Source organism: Penicillium robsamsonii (assembly GCF_028829455.1).
Source record: "Penicillium robsamsonii strain IBT 29466 chromosome Unknown utg000001l_segment0_segment0, whole genome shotgun sequence".
In the NCBI taxonomy this organism is placed as follows: domain Eukaryota; kingdom Fungi; phylum Ascomycota; class Eurotiomycetes; order Eurotiales; family Aspergillaceae; genus Penicillium; species Penicillium robsamsonii.
The window spans coordinates 3,202,168-3,221,585 of record NW_026643219.1 but is presented as its reverse complement, the minus strand read 5'-3'; the positions used below and the strand labels follow the sequence as shown (position 1 = coordinate 3,221,585).

General features: G+C 47.1%; 5 protein-coding genes across 5 annotated transcripts; 4 read left to right on the top strand and 1 right to left on the bottom strand.

Annotated features, from left to right (window-relative positions):
- Positions 1–3,058: 3,058 nt before the first annotated feature.
- On the top strand, positions 3,059–4,441 carry N7447_001265 (putative solid-state culture specific protein; the record flags this gene model as incomplete). The annotated part of the gene is made up of 1 exon (XM_057225541.1): positions 3,059–4,441. The coding sequence occupies one exon, from the start codon at positions 3,059–3,061 to the stop codon at positions 4,439–4,441; it is 1,383 nt and encodes a 460-aa protein (XP_057089557.1).
- Positions 4,442–7,983: 3,542 nt separating this feature from the next.
- On the top strand, positions 7,984–9,331 carry N7447_001264 (putative acid phosphatase; the record flags this gene model as incomplete). Its single annotated transcript, XM_057225540.1, has 4 exons — positions 7,984–8,175; positions 8,229–8,334; positions 8,394–9,241; positions 9,296–9,331. 4 exons carry the CDS (start codon positions 7,984–7,986, stop codon positions 9,329–9,331), a joined length of 1,182 nt encoding a protein of 393 aa, XP_057089556.1.
- Positions 9,332–12,189: 2,858 nt separating this feature from the next.
- On the top strand, positions 12,190–13,806 carry N7447_001263 (Major facilitator superfamily domain general substrate transporter; the record flags this gene model as incomplete). Its single annotated transcript, XM_057225539.1, has 1 exon — positions 12,190–13,806. The coding sequence occupies one exon, from the start codon at positions 12,190–12,192 to the stop codon at positions 13,804–13,806; it is 1,617 nt and encodes a 538-aa protein (XP_057089555.1).
- Positions 13,807–14,523: 717 nt separating this feature from the next.
- On the bottom strand, positions 14,524–16,427 carry N7447_001262 (MFS transporter; the record flags this gene model as incomplete). The annotated part of the gene is made up of 3 exons (XM_057225538.1): positions 14,524–15,531; positions 15,587–15,976; positions 16,026–16,427. 3 exons carry the CDS (start codon positions 16,425–16,427, stop codon positions 14,524–14,526), a joined length of 1,800 nt encoding a protein of 599 aa, XP_057089554.1.
- A 1,264-nt stretch (positions 16,428–17,691) lies between these two features.
- N7447_001261 (Zn(II)2Cys6 transcription factor) lies at positions 17,692–19,368 on the top strand (the record flags this gene model as incomplete). The annotated part of the gene is made up of 2 exons (XM_057225537.1): positions 17,692–18,489; positions 18,541–19,368. The coding sequence occupies 2 exons, from the start codon at positions 17,692–17,694 to the stop codon at positions 19,366–19,368; spliced, it is 1,626 nt and encodes a 541-aa protein (XP_057089553.1).
- Positions 19,369–19,418: the final 50 nt, after the last annotated feature.

Below are 19,418 nucleotides of genomic sequence, written 5' to 3'. Positions count from 1 at the left end.
GTAATTTATCGCATTCACTATGCGTTTTGGAGATGGCCACTCGCTTACCGAATAAGTAACGTATTTCACTACCGAATGGATCACACCACCGAGTGGATCACCCCAAAACACATAGTCAATGGGATGAATTACCACTTACTATCTCAACAACGGTAGTCTATATAGAGATTTCCTTATAGCGTAATGTTTTTAAGATGATATCTAGCCTGTCTTATGAGTCTGGGATATATATACGACGTTGTGACTGCGATATCTATTTTTCTGATTGTCGGCAACGTAATTTTCAATACCATAATATTGCAGCTTTTAGATTTATTCAAGACTGATATATAGAATCAATAAGGCTTATCAACACTTCTCTACAAGAAATGAAATACGACGGAAAAATGGGTTGTCGAGATATAAATGTAGAATAAACCTCATTTACTATGTGTTTTGGGTGATCCACTCGGTGGAACTAGTTAGTAAATTACAACATATTCTTCTAGTAGTGAAATCCCTGATCCCGAGGCTACATGGAGTCTTAGGTTGATATATAGTGCCCTCAAATGGAGCTACCTAACCGAATAATGATATTTGCTTTGGTCTGTCAAATGAGCAACGACACGGGGATCGGTGGGGTTTTGATGCAACCTAAAGATATTTTTCGCTTCTGTCTCCCGTTCAGGGATTGTTGGATGTTCCTAGACTCAATCTTCGCAGACATTGAAGGTTGCCTAGGTATCTTTAGTAATCTGACCTTTCCCCCGGTGCCTTAAATTGTTGCTCCCGATAAACTTACCTCTTCCGGGTCATCGATCATACTCTCATAAATAGCTCCCTGTTCGAACATCAGACCCTGCCTCGCGACTAATGAATCTCCCTGGCTGAGAAGAAAGCAGACCTCCCTAATGATCATATCGAAGATCTCCAGTGGAAGAGTATTGTACAAGGGCAGTTTCGCACTTTAGTAGCCCACTGGTCCTTCTGCTACAGAGGTATATTGGCGATGAACAGAATTGGAATATGCAGATCAACCAAAAACATGGCGAGGGTCTTGCGATGACCAGTCTTTTTTTTTTATCATCACATAGCTCAAATGGCTGTACCGTAAGGAGGACCTTCGGAAAGGCATTGAGACGACCCGAACGGGTCAGAATACTGCCTAGCTCTTGAACACAAGGTCCACCGTTTTTTACGCCGTAAAACAGCTCTGTCGAGTCATGTTGATTCTGTACGCTCTATTAGCTGCTAGACTCTCATTATAAATACATATTAATGAGTGTATTCACTATGAACGAGGGGTTCACCTGTTCGTGGCCATAGTCCATCTCCATGGCACCCCTTCCGCTACCGTCTACTTAATAATCTTATATTGTCACACCGACCATACTTTGATTGGTGGAATTAAAGCTGGCAGAATTGGGGTGCTCAAACTTATGGATCGTCACTGTAGATGTTGGTGATTCAGATGTCGGTGTGATTCAGATGTCGGTGTGATTCAGATGTCGGTGTGATTCAGATGTCGGTGTGATTCAGCCACCCAATGACGAAAGGGCTTAAATAATGTGACAGACCAGTTAACACTAGGTACCAACTACAGTGAGAATGCGGAAGTATCAGCATCGATGTACGTGGCTTGCGTGTATGGAAATTCAATATAATAAAACTCTGACTATCGATGAAGCAGGCCAAAACGGGTTTATTGGATTTGAGGTCCAACGATACTCCAGAGTCGGATCGGGTGGTAACTTTTCTGTATCTGACCTGTCGTTGTACTCGATATTTGACAGCATACTAACGGGAAGTCTGGACTTACTACCCTGAGGCAATTACCCAACATCACAAGTACACATGTTGCATTCTTCAGGGCTAAAGTATATGCGGAGAAATAAAAACGAATTATTTGAATTATTTGTTTGAATTTTTATATGTAGTCAGTTAAGGTGTACTTAGGTACTGTCTTGAGGAATAAATCGCTCGCAGCACACCCGATATCCAAACCCTTTGGCATTTGAATGCCCCTTCTGTCTATTGATCGAATTTAGATGGCAAAAGCGGCAGCCTTGACTCAATGGCAGCAGTTTAAGGCCAAAATCAATTGGTATGATGGGATGTCCATACTTATGCACCTGCAAGATACACTCAGCTGGTAGTTATGGCTGTGGGCTCGGGCCGCACTTAGACAGGCACGGTCCACACTAGATATCCTTCAAGATGGTTGCTGCTGGTCAATCTTCTTAGCCCTGGGCGTCTTTTGGCCGTCTATTTCTTGTTACTTACTTTCTAGTCTGACCTGGCTTTTGCTAGCCCTTTCTGGCTGGTGTTATAGTATTAGTTCATTAATACATTTAGGGCAGAGCGAAACAACAAAGCAAATATTTACCTACAGGTCTGAATTCGAGGCTGTCTATGCTCCCCCTGTCGCCAAGAGGGCGCTTACATGGATGATAAAATGATATTGTTTTGCTCATCGACATTTCCTGCTCAACAGCTCACTCAAGTTAAATAAATTGGATGCTATTCTCCTGCCTAATGAGGTCAGTCTTGACCCTAACTTTGGAAGATCTCCTTTGTAGTTCATTATCGGTGGTAAAGTTTGGGTGTAAAGCCCAGCGCCATGTGGTGTCTTTCCGTCATGAAATTGTGGACAATTTTCACTTGGTTATCAATGGATATGGTAAATTGCCGCCTCATAAGGATAGATGTCCAAACCGTTAGTGGAATTGCTCATCATGAGCGCAATGTATGTTGTACATACTGGACCAGCCGAACACCAATAATTACTACGAACTTGGAGAGTGCATTGATGATCATCATTCCGAAGGTCAATTCAGCAAGCCACCAGAGCCATTTTCTCACTCATTGAATGCGAAGGTACCATCAGACAAGACTGACTCAATCATATAAAGTGTCTCATGCGTCCCTACCCTTCTGCAATAACTCTTATTATCCAGCTCTCCTTTTATTTATAAACACCTTTCGGCATTCCTTGCCCGTACCATCAATGCCACATGAACCCTTTATCAAATCCTCTTCCAATCGTACCCTACAAAACAGGCAGCTAGGCCAACAAAAGATGGCTCCCGCGGTTCCCGTAACACTCGATTACACCCTGCACGACCTCTACTCAGAGGGCAATGAAGGCGTCATGAACACGGTTCTTATCTACTATCCTCTGCCAGTCGGGGGTTATTATGAGGGATCGTCAACCAAATTTGCCTACGGATATACACTTCAAGATGATGATGAGAACGCGGCATCCTCGTTTAAAACGGCGGGGAACATGGTGCCCCAGCGGTACGCCTTCTCCGCAGGCCAGATGCCCCTGATCATCTCGGATTTTGACTCAAAAAACAACCGGCAAGAAGCGAATCACAAAACAATCCAAATCATAGACAAACTACCCGCTCACCATGTTGATATCCGTCGGACCTTCGCCCAGTTAATACCCGATCAGCAGCCAAATTTGATTTTTGTGAACAGCCCGGAAAGTATATCTTTAGACGCCGGAGCGCAGATTGCTGTCTGTTTCCCTACGGACTGTCTGTCGCATCTGCCTCATCTCATTAATCCGGAGATCCATTACGAGATCCTGTCGAAACGTGGACTTGCTCTGTCCGGCTTGACGACACCCCCATCTCAGGTGATTGACACCTGTCTTATCGACTCCGGGGACCCGATTGTTTTGAAACGAGAGATTGCACGGATTGTGGACTTAATTGACCAGCGTCAACCCCCCTTTATGATTAAGCTTCCACAGTCCGTCTCCGGCATGGGTACCTATGCGATCACCACGGAAGCCGAAAGGGACCGAGTGAAGCATGCCCTCACGACGCAGTTGAAACCGATGCTACAGCAGATCAACAGATCCAATCATCACCTATATCCCTGCTCCTTGGTGCTTCAAGATTTCATTACGGGGCCAGTGGTGGCTTTGTCGCTTTTCGTCACACAGAAGGGGCAGGTGCGTTTTGTTGCTTGTTGTGAGCAGCTCTTCGACGAGCAGGGACATTGGACCGGTGGCTCAATCTCGTACCGAGAGCAGCCGGGGCTTTGTGAGAGCTTTGCCGCCATTGTGGAGGGGGTGGCAGTTTTCTTGCATAGTAAAGGGTATCATGGACCGGCTGGTGTGGACATCGTTACCGATATATGCTCAGGAGAGCAGTTTATTATTGATCTCAATGTCCGGGTCACCGGTACGTTCCATTTAGGCCTTCTCAAGGGACACTTTTGCCATCGCGAGCTGTTTAAGGCTACCATGACTACGGTTGACTTCTCGTATTCTCGGGATGAGTTCGAGAAGAGGTTTGCAGACAATATTCACAATGGTAGTCTTATCGTGAGTGGCTGGGTCCATGACGAGTCGATCAGCCATGCTGCAATTACTATCGGTGCGAGAGACTCTCACGAGCTGGAAGAATTTCTCAAACGCATCAGAGCAGCTGGCTTGCACACATAGCCGATGCGAATGAAAGCTTTTTATTTAATATCTAGCGTCGACTTGCGTTAGTTTTGCATCCAATCTCAGGTTACATGAGTACGACATTCTTCCGGCGTGACGGATATCAAAAAGAGTTCCAAGTTCCAATCCCTTCACATCATCCATGTCCGACAGAAGCGCCAGGCACTGATCCGGTTGCAATAATACCATACAGCCCTCGGGTCTAATATGGGGTCTAGGACTAAATAGAATCCTTCCTATTAATATTAACAGACTTATTGACATGGTCCGCACAAATTTTCAAATCCGGACAGTTCATTTTTGCTTAGTTAAAGAATTTTACTATCGTGGTTTTTACCAGTACACTCGCCATACCTTATTTTGTCACCATCACTTCATCGTCCTTCCATTCATCATCAATTCTATCGATTTTTCTCTCGTTCTCGAAGTTCTTAACTCTTCCCCTTTCACGCGGAAATGAACAAATAAACCCAGACCAGCCGTTACGATGAAGTGAAGCGACTCTATAAAAGCTCCTTAAGAGCTGTGAATATTGGTTTCTTTCCCCTGGTGATCTATAAGGCCTCAGAATCCATAGCCGGCAAGTTAGCATGACAGATGATAGCTCTATAAAATTTAATCGATGTTTCTTTCGGTCTAATCCGGATAGGATGCTTTAAAGATATCCACTCGATACGGTGTCGATGGCTCCGGATCATCCTCCACAGACTCTTTAACGAATTAGTAACCCCCGGGACTTCCAGACTCTACTACGAGAAGTCCAGAATGACCCTAAGGTCTAAAATTCCCTAGAATTCGCCGAATCAAGATGGGATACATTATCACTTTTATATGGGCCGGGTGCCTGGGAAGACCATACCATATAAACACATTAGTATATTTAATCCTAGTAGACGATTCCTTAGATAGGGCTTTCCCGGGACTTTATCTATATACGAATCGAGGTTAGTGCACTTCACTTTTTCACTTTTACTCTACTATGTTTAGGGGCTAAATATGCTAAAACGAAATAGAAATATAGCGCTGCTAAACTATTTAGACTTAATAGAAGGAATTATTTACGTATACTAAGTCTCCGAGAAGTTTTTTTAGCTAAGCTTTAACCCACATATAATTATAGAACTTTTATTTGATATTCCCGTAAATCACGCAGAGAATTACCTTACTCTCTAAGAAGTAACTAGTTAACTAGTTAAGCGCTGTTCTAACTAACCGTGATAGTTACTCGAACATCAGATCGGCCGTTCCGGGACCACCCGATCCATCCAGTCAGTGTCTTACTTATACTTCCTAGCTACTAGAATCCCTAAGCACTCGCTCATTTTTCATAGTTATTAGTTCTTATCATATACGGGACAGAAACATGGAAGAATAATTCAAGCTTCATTACATGGAGAAAGCTTACTTTTATAATATTCTCAGCTATGGAGTTTTGTGGATGACGAAACGGCACCAATTGAACTTTTCGTTCGTTATGATATGAGCCAGCTAGTTCCGATATCCTTGGAAGAGCTGAATTCTGTTATTGGCTCTCTTATCGGCCCTGTTGCGTCTATGAGCTTAAATTAGCTATTTAATACGACTGCTCTGTCAGGCTTGCTACAAAGACATGAGGGTGGAGAGTGGGCTATAAACCATGGGATTTCAAAGAACACCTTAGGGCACATTTCTATTTTTGCTATTGTGGAGGTAAAGGCTGGAATCCAGGACCCCCAGCAATATCCGTTGGTCGAGTGGCAAGAAGACGCAGAAATGGTCAGCTGGATCATGAAAAATGAGGAACAGCTGCAGCTCCATCTATTGGAAACGTAATTGGGGTGTGAAGATTCGCGTATCTTCGTGCTAATTGCTGTAGGCGCCTCTTGATCTCTTTGAATCAACATGGGTTGTATTTTACACTCGCCCGCTACCACGAGGACTACGTATAGTTTCTAAAAGGAGAATTTCGAGGGTTGAAAAACTACCCCGAGAATAGATTCCTCCGCTTACACGAGTATGGTATGGCCCATGGGATATCGCCAAGAAATCTCACATGAGGGACCTAGCCGAAACTATCGTAGGGTTTTCTATCCGTGTCAAAGATAAACGGCTAGATTCGCTGTGTCATCGAGGAGCGGTCATGACGGGGCGTGAGCGCGATGTGAGCGATATACATGTCTCTAGCGTGTCCGGTGCAGTATCATTCCATTATAACGGTTTCTCGAAACTTTTTCTCTCTTTCTTTCTTTCTTCCTTTCTTCCCTTATACCTGTTATCTCGCATAGAGGCAGTGTAAATATATGACTAAAAGTGATTTTTCACATCGGGCCAATACTAACTGTCCTTTTTGTCTTCTTTCATCACCATTCTTGCCTACACAGCTCTCACTGATACACGCCAAGACTCGGCCCGAACCGAACCGGTTTTCTGGCCCTATGCCCTCGACTCCACAAAAACGTGACTCTCACGTGACTATGTAATTTACGCAGTTCTAGGAGCTTTTGTGGTATTTCATATACACATGTAGCTGTATGTACCGTATTTTAGGCTGCGGATGCGAATTTCCCGATCGGTGTACCGCTTCATGAGAGGTCCCGCTCACTGAGTATTTCGCAGCACGGAGTAGTTACTCAGTGTACCTACTTAGGTATTCAAGTGTATGATTAGTAATATCAAAATAACGCTCAGGTATGCTCACTGAGTACTCTGACAGCGTTTAACCTAATCGGTAAACGAGTCAACCATGTAAGCGAGTCGGCCACCCAACCCAGCCTACTGATGAATTTAAATGCATTTATCTCAACCAACGCCATTAAATTAAATAAACTAAAATCATCATCTATTTGAACGTACATCTCTTCTATAGCCCTGATTTTTGTATGGCCTGCATATTGGTAAAGCCCTAGTCCTTAGCTATAAAAAAAAGGCCATCTTGGGGGGGCATATAGATACTACTATTACTTCCACCGGCTATATAATTGAAAGATGCACATATGTAGGCAGTCTACGAGAAGTACATGATAATTCTACTTCTAAATGATAATAGGTCTTGTAACCAAGGTCAATTCAAAAAAGGAAAAACACAGAACGAAGTGCGGGTATTATCCCTGGAGAGACAATAAAGTAGATTGATTTCAAACAAAGCAAATCATTTCATGTATAATGGATTCAATCAAAATGAGCCAAGATAGGGTAAGCATATTCCAAGGCGGCCGAATATATGGGTCACCTGCTTGGCCCAGTGACCAGTTGGGGCACGGACAACAACAACGTGCAACGCAAGGACCAGGAACCCGGTCCACTATCTGTTATCCACCCAATTAAACCACCCTCGCTACTCTAATTCAAAGCCCATTTCAAGCCTTGACTGTTTGGGACAAAGAGCTTGGAAATGTAGCCAGTTAGCCCTGCATCGATCACAACGTGGTATCGGCTAATGCCGCTCCACACGGGATTCTTCCAGCCGGTGAGGGGAATGTCGTGCCTCTAAGGCTCGAAGTATAAGATCGCGTGCCCGGCCGATCTTCCCTGCCTTTCTCATCATTATTGTCATCCCAGACATGTTCACCAAACAAACTCTTCTCGCCTTTGTCGGGGCCCTGGCCCTGGCCGCGGCCAAGACTACCACTGAGAAGAACCCAACCCAGGCTGAGATTGATGCAGCCCGTGCTACGGCCCTGCCTTACTCTCCTGTGTCAAACGTAAAAGGGTTGGCTTTTGATCGCTTCGTGAATATCTGGCTCGAGAACACAGTGGGTTTTCCCCTTACATAGGTAACGATGACTACGTGCTTACCTCTTGGCAGGACTTTGAAACCGCTGCTGCGGACGAGAACCTGTCCAAGTTGGCCAAGGAGGGTATCCTCCTAACCAACTACTATGCAGTCACCCACCCCTCGGAACCCAACTACTGTGCTTCTGCCGGGGGGACACCTTCGGCATGGACAATGACGACTTCATCCAGATTCCAGCAAATGTCTCGACTATTGCCGATTTGTTTGACACCAAGCACATTGCTTGGGGTGAGTACCAAGAGGACATGCCCCATGCCGGCTACCAGGGCATGCGGTACCCCCTCAGCGGTCCCAACCAGTATGTGCGCAAGCACAACCCGCTAGTTCTGTACGACTCGGTCACCAACGACGCCGTGCGCCCACGTCAAATCAAGAATTTCACCACTTTCTACGAGGACCTGGCACACCACAGCCTTCCCCAACACCTGTTCATCACACCAAACATGACCAACGATGCCCACGATACCGATATCACGGTGGCCGGCGATTGGGTCGCTCGTTTCCTGCCCCCCCTGCTGAAGAACAAGCACTTCAATAAGGACAGCTTGGTGCTGGTCACCTTTGACGAGGGTGGCAACTACTCCTACCCTAACCGGGTCTTCAGCTTCCTGGTTGGTGATGCCATCCCCAAGCACCTGAAGGGCACCACCGACGACACTTTCCTTACCCACTACTCAATCATCGCCTCCCTGTCCGCTAACTGGGGTCTGCCCTCGCTTGGTCGTTGGGATTGTGGCGCCAACTTGCTCAAGTTGGTCGCTGAGAAGACCGGCTATGTCAACTGGAAAGTTGATACCAGCAATGCCTACCTCAACCAGACTTACCCCGGCCCTCTCTCTACCAAGAACTATTCTTCCAAGTGGGCCATTCCTGCCACCAAGGGCAGTTGCTCTGCTGGTCATGGTATTGCTGATGTGGTGAAGAAGACCTACCACGGTCTTCACCCTACCTACGACTACGCCAGCCCTGTGCCGTATGACGCGACCACTGGAAACAATGTCGGCATCAAGTACCACCGTACTCTGGTATGAACCTTGTTTCCTTCTCCCTTTTGATGATTCAATGCTAATGATTTACAGAAGCACGGTAAGGAGGAGTCAGGTATCACCGGGTAAGCCAATAATCCATGCATACGATGCACTGGAACTGCCGTTTCAGATGCGAACATACATAGCTGTCTTTGTCTATAAAAAATTTGATTGAATGCTATGTTTTGCGATATAAAAAAAGAGCACTCTGATTTTACTGCAAATTATTGTGGATGTCCCGGATGGTCCTTCCAGACTTGATCCACACACATACATATTCTGATATGCATGGGGGCATCCCCAGTTTACCTCTACCCCACGGAATATATATCCCCACAATCAAAGTATATATTGCTCCACCAAAAATACCCAGATTCTTGTAAAATGGAAAGTTCGGACGGATTAATAGCCAATGTTATAAGTGCATTCGTTTTCGTGTATAAGCTATTTATATGCCATATGAGCTCCGACTTGTCCTTCGCCCTTTCCGATATCCTTTTGTTTCGAGTTGATGGTATGCAGGTTGAGCGCAGACATCATGCAGACAACGTTACGCTATGAATGCCCTCGTTTGATTCTTGTCTTTAGCTTTTGGATACTTCGTACACGTGGGATCGACGGGGAGTTTGTTTAGATAGTGCTAAACGTATCCTTCCAGGACTCTCTGATTATGGGCCCCGAACCGTGTAGCTTATCTAAGATTAGTACATTCCCGAGGTCGAACCTTGGAAGGGTTTATGGTTGAAATGTATCAGCACTTTTGCCCAAGACTCTCTAGTTCAACAATTAATTTTTAACTCTAATCACAGACATCCCTGCTATACCTTGAACTACTCTGATCAACATGTCTAGCTTCAAGTCCGTTAGACCTTAGGAGATCGGTATTCCACAAACCAATCAACGCTAGTGGGATCGAATTCCTAGTAATTCCCTCAGATCACAAGGAAGTCTTTCACGGTTGCGAGAGTTCAACTTTGCCACATGGAAACTTGTTCCAGAGCCTTTCAAGATTTGCAAGAACTCGAGGGGACAGGGATGCCAAGACCCTAGAGGCGCCACGCACTGGAGGCGGATTGAGGCTTGATAATGACGAGGGTGTCGCTTTGACTCTAAACGGCCTTGCCGTGATCTGCACGCCCTGTCCCATAACGTATGGGCCGGTCTATGAGTCGTGGGCTTAAGCAACCGCATAAGCGATATGTACCATGTACTCTAACTGATATCCAATATGGTATCATGGCAGTGCGCATGTTCTTATTCGGGAAGGTACCGAGGATTGTCGCCATCCTCATATGCATGACAATTCGGAAAATTTTGTCATTGGTCTAATAAGGAAAAAATTAATATAGACTCATATACACTTATGTTGTACGCTCTACTAATCTAGTTTCCGTGTTTATTTCCGAAAGCAGAAATTTTACTAGGCTAATGCCAAACCGGAGGTGAATTGTCCGACAACGCCCGCTCTACTCCATACTCCAAATGGCTTTTTGAGTATTTACCCGGGATCTTGGGTGGGTCCGTGTGAATTTTTTTCCCTTTCATTTTTTATATGGTCTACATAGGGCCAAGATATCTCAAAATGCTTCGCTTTATAAACTTTCTTGGTATGGAAACCTGGAATATTTTTTTTTGGAGCCCTGGAAGGCTTGGTTGAGCCAAATAATAATAAGAAAATCTCCCGAATCTTAGAAGGGTGTTGACCTGTGAAAATCTTCGAATCGACGTTTGAGGGACCCATCTCTTCCTAATGTAGAAATAGCTTGGCAAATGGATCCACCCGACTTGTTGACTTCCCGAACTTTTTTTGACTTCCTTTACACGGAGTACGGAGTCGACGTTTACACACTCCCATCCGAATAATTCCCGGTATTCTTCCCGAGCTTCTTCCCGAAGGACTTCGGACTTCGGGCGAGAAACATTCGTTGGAATTTAAGAGGAACCCCTCTACTAGAAGATATCAATGTTGATCTCTATAGATACATCGTTTATATCCTACCTTATGTCACTACCTAGCATATGTATGTCTCGTGAGCCCGATGATCATTGCTGTTGACGGTCACCCAAAACCCCGGGAAAATTAATGTACTTTTTTGTATTCCGTACGGCTGAAGGCCCTAACCGGGGGCATCGGACATGGCGAGATTCGGAAGTAAAAAGGCAACTGAAACGAGATCTTTCTGAATACGTAATATTCGGGCCATATCAATCGGCACGGGACATGAAAGAAAAAGAGGAAAAAAAGAAAAGTACGGAAAGTAGAAAAAGTAGAGAAAAATAAGAGAAAAATAAAGGAAAAAAGCAATGGGTTTACCAATGGCAGACGAGGATTCAAAATTCTCGGCCCCTGACCCACCTCCTCAATTTCCTCTTCCCCGTGGGTTACAGTGTGGGAGGGTCGGATAAGATTCCTCTTGCGGTACAGCGTCGTCCTGATCCCGCATCCTCCAAACTCCAGACGCCCCCAGACGCTTCCCCCCAGGAGCCCCCAGGAATCACTTTTGATCCACCCCCCACATAAGGTGAGTGAACATGTTTTTTTTGGCGAAGCCCCCTACGTATGGAATATACACGACTAATGACTGTTGTTAGATTAGCGCGAATTAATATACCAAGACCTAAACGGTCAAGTTAAGCCGCTCGGTACACTTGGCAAACCGCGAGACTTGCTTATAGTATCCCCGCAACCCCACTAATCATGGCCCTTGGCCCCTACTTGCCTCTACTTGGATTCATTTGGCCCCCACGGCGGGTCGCAAGACCTGCCTATCCAATGTGATGGCGCCGCCGATGTCACTCCAAACTTTTTCTCTTTCCCTTGGCAAATAACATGCGGCCCTGAATGCATATAAGGCTACCGGAGTGTCCTCTTTGTCTGAGCTTTCTTTTCTTTCTCCATGTCGCTTTGGTCTTTTCCTCTCTTCGTCTAATAGAGGACATTCATCATGTGGACCACAACCTCCGGCTTGCGGGGCAAGAAGCTCCATATTGCCATCACATTTACATCCGTTGTTGGATTCTCACTTTTCGGTTATGATCAGGGTTTGATGTCCGGTATCATTTCTGGTAACCAGTTCACCAAGGAATTCCCCGCCCTCCATGGTACCTCGGAGCACGTCGCCGTCCTCCGTGGTGCGGTCACTGCCTGTTACGAACTCGGTTGTTTCTTCGGTGCTATCTTCACTATGGCCTACGGTCAACGCATTGGCCGTACTCCTCTCTTGGTCGCCGGTGGTCTCCTCATGATCCTCGGTACTGTTATCTCTACTGCTGCCTACGGTCCTCACTGGGGACTGGGCCAGTTCGTTGTTGGACGTGTCATTTCCGGTCTTGGAAACGGCATGGACACCGCTACTATTCCCGTCTGGCAGTCTGAGTGTTCACGCGCTCACAACCGTGGTTTCCTCGTCTGCTTCGAGGGTGCTATTATCGCCGTCGGTACCCTTATCGCCTACTGGCTCGATTTCGGTCTCTCGTATGTCGATAACTCCGTCCAGTGGCGGTTCCCCATCGCCTTCCAGATTCTGTTCGCCATTTTCGTCACTGCTGGTGCTCTTATGCTCCCCGAGTCGCCTCGTTGGTTCGTCATGCAAGGTCATGACGATGAAGCCATCAAGGTTCTCGCCCAGCTCAACGATAGTGAGCCTGATGCGGAGGATGTGCTTGCCGATTTCAACCTTATGAAGGCCGATCTCGCGGCTATGCAGAATATTGAGGCCAACAGCTGGAGTATTCTGTTCACTGGAGGCAAGACTCAGCACTTCCAGCGTATGATGATCGGTTGCTCTGGACAGTTCTTCCAGCAATTCACTGGTTGTAACGCCGCTATCTACTACTCGACCCTCCTGTTCGAGCAGAACTTGCACATGGAAGGCAGACTCCCCCTGATTCTGGGAGGTGTTTTCGCCACTGTCTACGCCCTCGCTACTATCCCATCCTTCTTCATGATCGAGAGGGTCGGTCGCCGTAACCTGTTCTTGATTGGTTTCCTCGGCCAGGGTCTCAGTTTCATTATCACCATGGGATGTCTCATCGACTCGAACGCGCAGAGTGCCAAGGGTGCCATTGTCGGTATCTTCTTGTTCATCTGCTTCTTCGCCTTTACTACGCTGCCTCTGCCCTGGATCTACCCCCCCGAGATCAACCCCCTCCGTACCCGTACCAAGGCCGCCTCCGCCTCCACCTGCATGAACTGGATCACCAACTTCGCCGTCGTCATGTTCACTCCCGTGTTCTCCAACCAGTCCGACTGGGGTATCTACCTCTTCTTCGCGCTGGTCAACTTCATCGCCATTCCCTTCGCTTGGTTCTTCTACTGTGAGACCGCCGGTCGTGATCTTGAGGAAGTTGATATCATCTTCGCCAAGGCCCACACCGAGGGCAAGTGGCCCTACCAGGTCGCACAGGAGATGCCCAAGCTCTCCATTGCCCAGATTACCCAAATGCAGGCCGAGCTGGGTCTCGATGTCTCCGACCTCCGTGTCAACACCGAGGCTGAGAAGGCCGAGACTGCCATGAGCAGCAGCAGCGAGACCAAGAACAGCGAGACCAAGAGCGAGTAGATACTCCATCGCTTGCTCTTGCTATCGCCTGAGTGATATTCGCAAAGCGAATCGGATTAATTTTTGTCTCGGATCTCATATTATCATGTGACCATAGATTCTCTATACCCCCCGTGTAACGGGAAAGCAGGCAGACTAGTATGTAGGTAGTCTGCTTTGTGATCTCTTTTTATTTTCTCTATATTTCCTTTGATCTAAATACATACTTTTTACCACTATCAATATTTCTTCTTACCAACCATTTTTGCTCGGGTCTGCAGCCCACGATTCCAGTATCTTCTCAGTGGGGATGGAAGTAAGGAATGCCTTGGCATCATATAATTCATATACCGACATTTCGATGCAAAATTGGCCAAATTAACAAAGGCATTCCATTCGTACGATGCACATGTGATTTAACCCCTAATTAACGAGTACATTGGAAGCCCCTGCAGATCGTCGATCGGATGGAGTTTACGGACAAAGAGAAAGCAGCATGTGAGTCGACATAATTTACATGTCATATTCTGAATAAAGACACATGTGCAGCTCAGGGGTAGAACTTGTAACAGTCTAAGACCTGAAGCCGGAGAGCCGAGGCATTGCTGACGACAGACACATGCCGAAAAGCCGCTGTACTCGCCATAGCTTCTTAGTTTCATGAATAAAACATTAATGAACCTAGGAAGCATTTAACAATATTGTCTAAGCGTACTAATCCAGTAATTGGCCAATGAACTAGCCAGCCGCAAAGGTACTCTTTTTCCTCAACTTCTCCCCAAACTTCCACAAAAACACTGGCGCCGGCGCCCCAATGACAATAGCCACGAACGCCAACAAACTATTCCCCCACCCATATTCCAAAGCACTATACATATACGGTGCAAAAAGTGGAAACCCAAACCCAGCTATCGAGCGCAGAAATGCACCAGCAGCAAGCGCGCTAGCCGCAAATCGCGTATAGGTATCGACCATATAAGTCTGGATACACTGGAAGGCAATGATATTGCCAGTACCAAACAGTACGGCACCGATATTCGGCACGATCCAATGGCAGTGGTACTGAGCGGCCCAGCCGTAGATGAACAAGCCAGCGGGGATGAAGAAGGCACCGACGAAGAGCAGCGGGACGCGGAACTCCGGTTTTCCGACGCCATTGTTGCGGGCCTTGAGACGGCGATAGATGCGATCGTTTAGTGGGGCGCAGATCTGTGAGCCGAGCCAGAAGCCCAGTCCGAGAGAGACGTAGTTCAGTCCGCCGATGCCGGTTGACTCGTTGTAGTAATTCGGGCTTGTCCAGAGGGTGGGGAATGTTGAGAGGACGAGGTACATGATTCCATAGATGTAGGCCATGAAGAGGGCGAGGACTTGGACGATTGGCTGGGTGAGGAGGAGGCGGAAGGGACGAATGAGTGAGCTACGCAGGATTTCGGGCAGGGTTTTATTTTGACGCTCTGCTTCCGTCTGGTAGGAATCGTCGCCGGTTTCTTTGCGCAGGCGGACGGCACGGTCGAGGAGGATTTTCGGGCCGTAGCTCTCGCGTAGGAAGAAGAGGCCCATGACTTGGATAAGGCCGTCGGTTATTGAGGTCGAATAGAACACCCAGCGCCAGGTTGTGTTCTCGGCGATGAATCCTCCTGCGATCGGGCCGAGGGCTGGGCCTAGAAGGGGCGCGAGACTGTAGATTGCGATTCCTTTTCCGCGCTCTTCGGCCCGGAAGCAATCTGAGAGGACACCGCCGCCGATCTAGCTGTGGTCAGATATAAGATTTTCTTGGGGGTGGTTTTGCAGCCCGGCTTACTGCTAGTGGGGCACTGCCTCCCAGTCCAGCGAAGAATCGACAGACTATCATTTGGACTTTTGTTTGTGATACGGCACACCCGATGTTGAAAACTAGGAAGAAGAGGTTGGAGAGCTGCAGAACGATGGTTCGGCCGTATATCTCTGACAGTGGACCGAGGAATAATGGGCCAACGGCGTAGGCCAGAACGAAGATAGACAGCATAAGTTGTGAGACTACCTCATCCGTGACTTTGAGATCCGCTGCCAGTGATGGCAGTGCCGGCGCAACCATTGACGAAGAGACCGGTGAGATGAATGTGAATAACGATACGGTAATAGTAGCGGCCCATTTCTTCTTGCTGGTCCAATTTTTCGGGTTTTCGGGGTCTTCAGGACCGTCCCATGTTACCTGCACGACTTAATACCGAGCGCGGATTTGGAGATATGAAGCAACCTACCAGTTTTGGGTCGTGACGAGACCGGTTCGACTTTGCCGTCCTCGAGTTCTCAAGTTCGGGCTGTGCAATATCGGCTTTTTCTAGATCCAGATCGCGCTCGTTCACAATCCCGTTCCGCACTTCCTGAATAGTGTCGGGGCTCTGCTCGTTTTCGATGGACAATTCACCATAGTTGGACTCATTGTCACTGTGATATACTGACTGGTCATTGAGATGTCGTCCCGAATGAACTCGATCCACCTGGGTCATTCCTGGATTTGACAAAGACCGTAGCCTCGTCCTCAGAGAACCAGCCACGCTCTGAGATCGTGACTGCGTTCTTGATGTCTGAAATTCGGAATCGGTACTGGATATTGATGTCGACCGTGATTTGGTCGAGCCAGATTCTTTATGGTCCGGCATTATCGACACTCATACGGAGAACCAATCGACAATAATTGGGGGGGGGGAGGAAATAATGAATTATATATACAAAGCCAACTGAATAGGAGACAGTCCCTAGAAGAAAAAAACAAACCGGACTGCAACAGCGGGGAACAATTTTATAGCGAACCGATAGCCAGGTTCAAAAAAACATCAGGCTGAGAGCATATTCCAACCATTGTGAACGGGGATAAAGCAAAGGCGCCTTAACGCCAGAAGAAAACCCACCGTCTCTCCAATTTGTAACATTGAGCATAGTGATTGGTTGATAACTAAAGCTTGACCCGAGGGTGACCCTTGGCCAGGCCCCATTTGCCCCTCTGTTTATCACAAATTTTCCTGAACCTGGCGGCCTGACCCGTCCGTTGTCAGTTAGGGCAGTTTCTATGCGGAAGTCTGGAACGTGGTATTCCGTGACTCCGCTTATAGCCTCAGGTGTCGATTCTCGGGTCTTCGGCACATTAGTGACGTGCTAATATGAATCAGCCACATTGGGATGCCGGTATAGGGTTTCTCCCGGTTCCGGGAATTCTTCATTGGTTGACACTTTGGTTTATGTCCAAGAGTAGCCCTGGGATCATGCAGCTTCAGTTGCTTGGGGATTTGCTAGCAAAATTGCTGATATGTGTGGAATATTTTCTTCGGAGTCCGATCGCTTTGGTCCGATTTGCAGTGTTTCTATATTAGTCTAGACCACCAATTCATAGTGCATGACTTATGCCCAATTCTTTCTTGTTCTGGTGTTTATTTTTTTGATTTAGGTCTCAAACGTGGCGGTACATAGAGGCTGTTAATGTTTTCTGCTAGGGTGAGTGTATCGTCGAAGATTGCGCACTAAGAATGCCAGTGGAGAACACACTGTCATAGGGCTAATGACATATCATGTAGTCAGACGTGGCCCTATGGAATCTAATGTCGATAACTGGCGACTTCAGGTCAGAAAAGAATCATACGCTGCTGCATATAACGATGTGTTAGGTGAGGAAGCTGAGGTCCAGGACTTTTTACTCCGTATATAAATTCAATCTGTGGTGATGGCTCATCTGCTCTTCCAAACGAACCTATAGAAATACAATGCAACTGGCCGAAAGAACAAAAAGACCAAATTATCAAGCCAGGTTTTTGTCTATAAAAGTATACATTGCTGACACCCGGGAGCGCCAAGCTTACCCCACACTTTCTTATCAGTGATAACGATCGGCACTGAGATCCCGTGTTCTGCCTCCTTCTCCTTCAATCAAATATGCCGCCAGATCGACGTGTGCAGCGAATCGTCCGAGTAAGAACTGGATGTTTGACCTGCAGGCGTCGCAAGAAGAAATGCGACGAGACACGTCCAATCTGTGCTGGCTGTCAGCGCAATGACCTGGGCTGCCAGTGGCCTCCAACTGTACCTGGCAAGAGAGATTCCAGCCATGATGACGAAGCTCCAATATCTGCAACAGATGAATGCCAACGGAATATATTTGATATTGAGCAGCTCGATGAAATCGCGATGCCTAGGAGTCCCTTATCGCAACGAGCACCATCTGTTTCATCGAGTGCAGGGCACTCTGTGAATATTGGAAACCAGTCTGAAGACGCGACGCTGCATGATGAGACCCATAATCAACGCCGACTGTCAACAGCTACCATGTCTACCACTTCCAGTGATGCTCTCGTCGCGTCTGTCTCGATAGGAAACGTGCCGCCGCGCAGCCTATCCCTGATGCCTGGTTACGATGCCGAGTCTTATCAGCTTCTTAGTCATTACCTAGCCACAACAGCCGACTGCATGGCAAATGGCTCCACGCCTGTCAACCCGTTTTTGGTACAGATTGTACCCCTGGCGTTTTCTAGTGACTTGCTATTACAGCTGGTCATTACGCAAAGCGCTGCTCACCGCGCATTTCGATCACGGGATGAATCAGATACAATTGCCCAAAGTCACTACACAAAAGCCCTCCAGCATTTCCGCCGTGGAGTAACCGACTTTATCGACGGGAAAGAATCAAATCCTCTCATGCTCCTAGTGGGGGCACTTCTGATGTGTTTCACCGAGGTAGGACTCCATGATTCAAAGATATTGTGTTGAATAATCTAACAAAATTAGACGGCAAAGGGTGATATGAACGGGACAATATTCGATCATTTATCCGCTGCGAACTCACTGTTGGTCAAATTGCTAGCCCAGAGCGACTCGGCAGTTCCACGGGAGTTGAAAGACTTCGTCATCGAATACTACACCTATACTGCGACCGTCAGCATGATCTCAATCGATGCTCGCTTTAGCGGGCAGCTTTTCTTAAACTTGGACCTCGAACAACGGTCACGCGAATTACTTCAGACCCAATACGTGGGCAACTTGTGCGGTTGCTGGCTGGAACTATTGCTGCTGATTCCGTGCATCTTCGATCTCGGCCGACAGTGGATCATGGACGATACGCAGGCGATCGTTCCAACAGCTGATGACATTGCCATGTTCGCATCTATCCAAGCCCAGATTCTGCGCTGGTCGCCCTATCCCAATGTCGGGACGGAGGTCCATCTGGCTGGAAAGATCTTTCAAGAATCCATACTCATCTATCTATACACCTCCCTGGGTGGCTTCCAATATACCAGGGATGGAATGTATAAAGGCATGGTGGAAAATGCAGTGACCGAAGCCATGTCATACCTGAGCGAGCTCTCACCCAGTGCACGCATCAACTCCGGCCTCTGTTGGCCGATCGCTGTGGTGGGCTCATGCCTTCTCAGCCCCGACCAACAGGACTGTCTACGAGGACGGTTGAATGCCATGACTGAAACATTTGGTCTTGGGAATATGCATCGAACACTTCTACTCCTCGAAGCAATGTGGCAGTCACCTGCGTCCGAGGCTGGACCATGGAATATCTGTCGGGCAATGCAGCGAAATCAAATATGGATCTCATTTGCGTGATGTTGATCGTCATTCTGTTACTCATATTATGTACAAACTAGCAAAGTCGT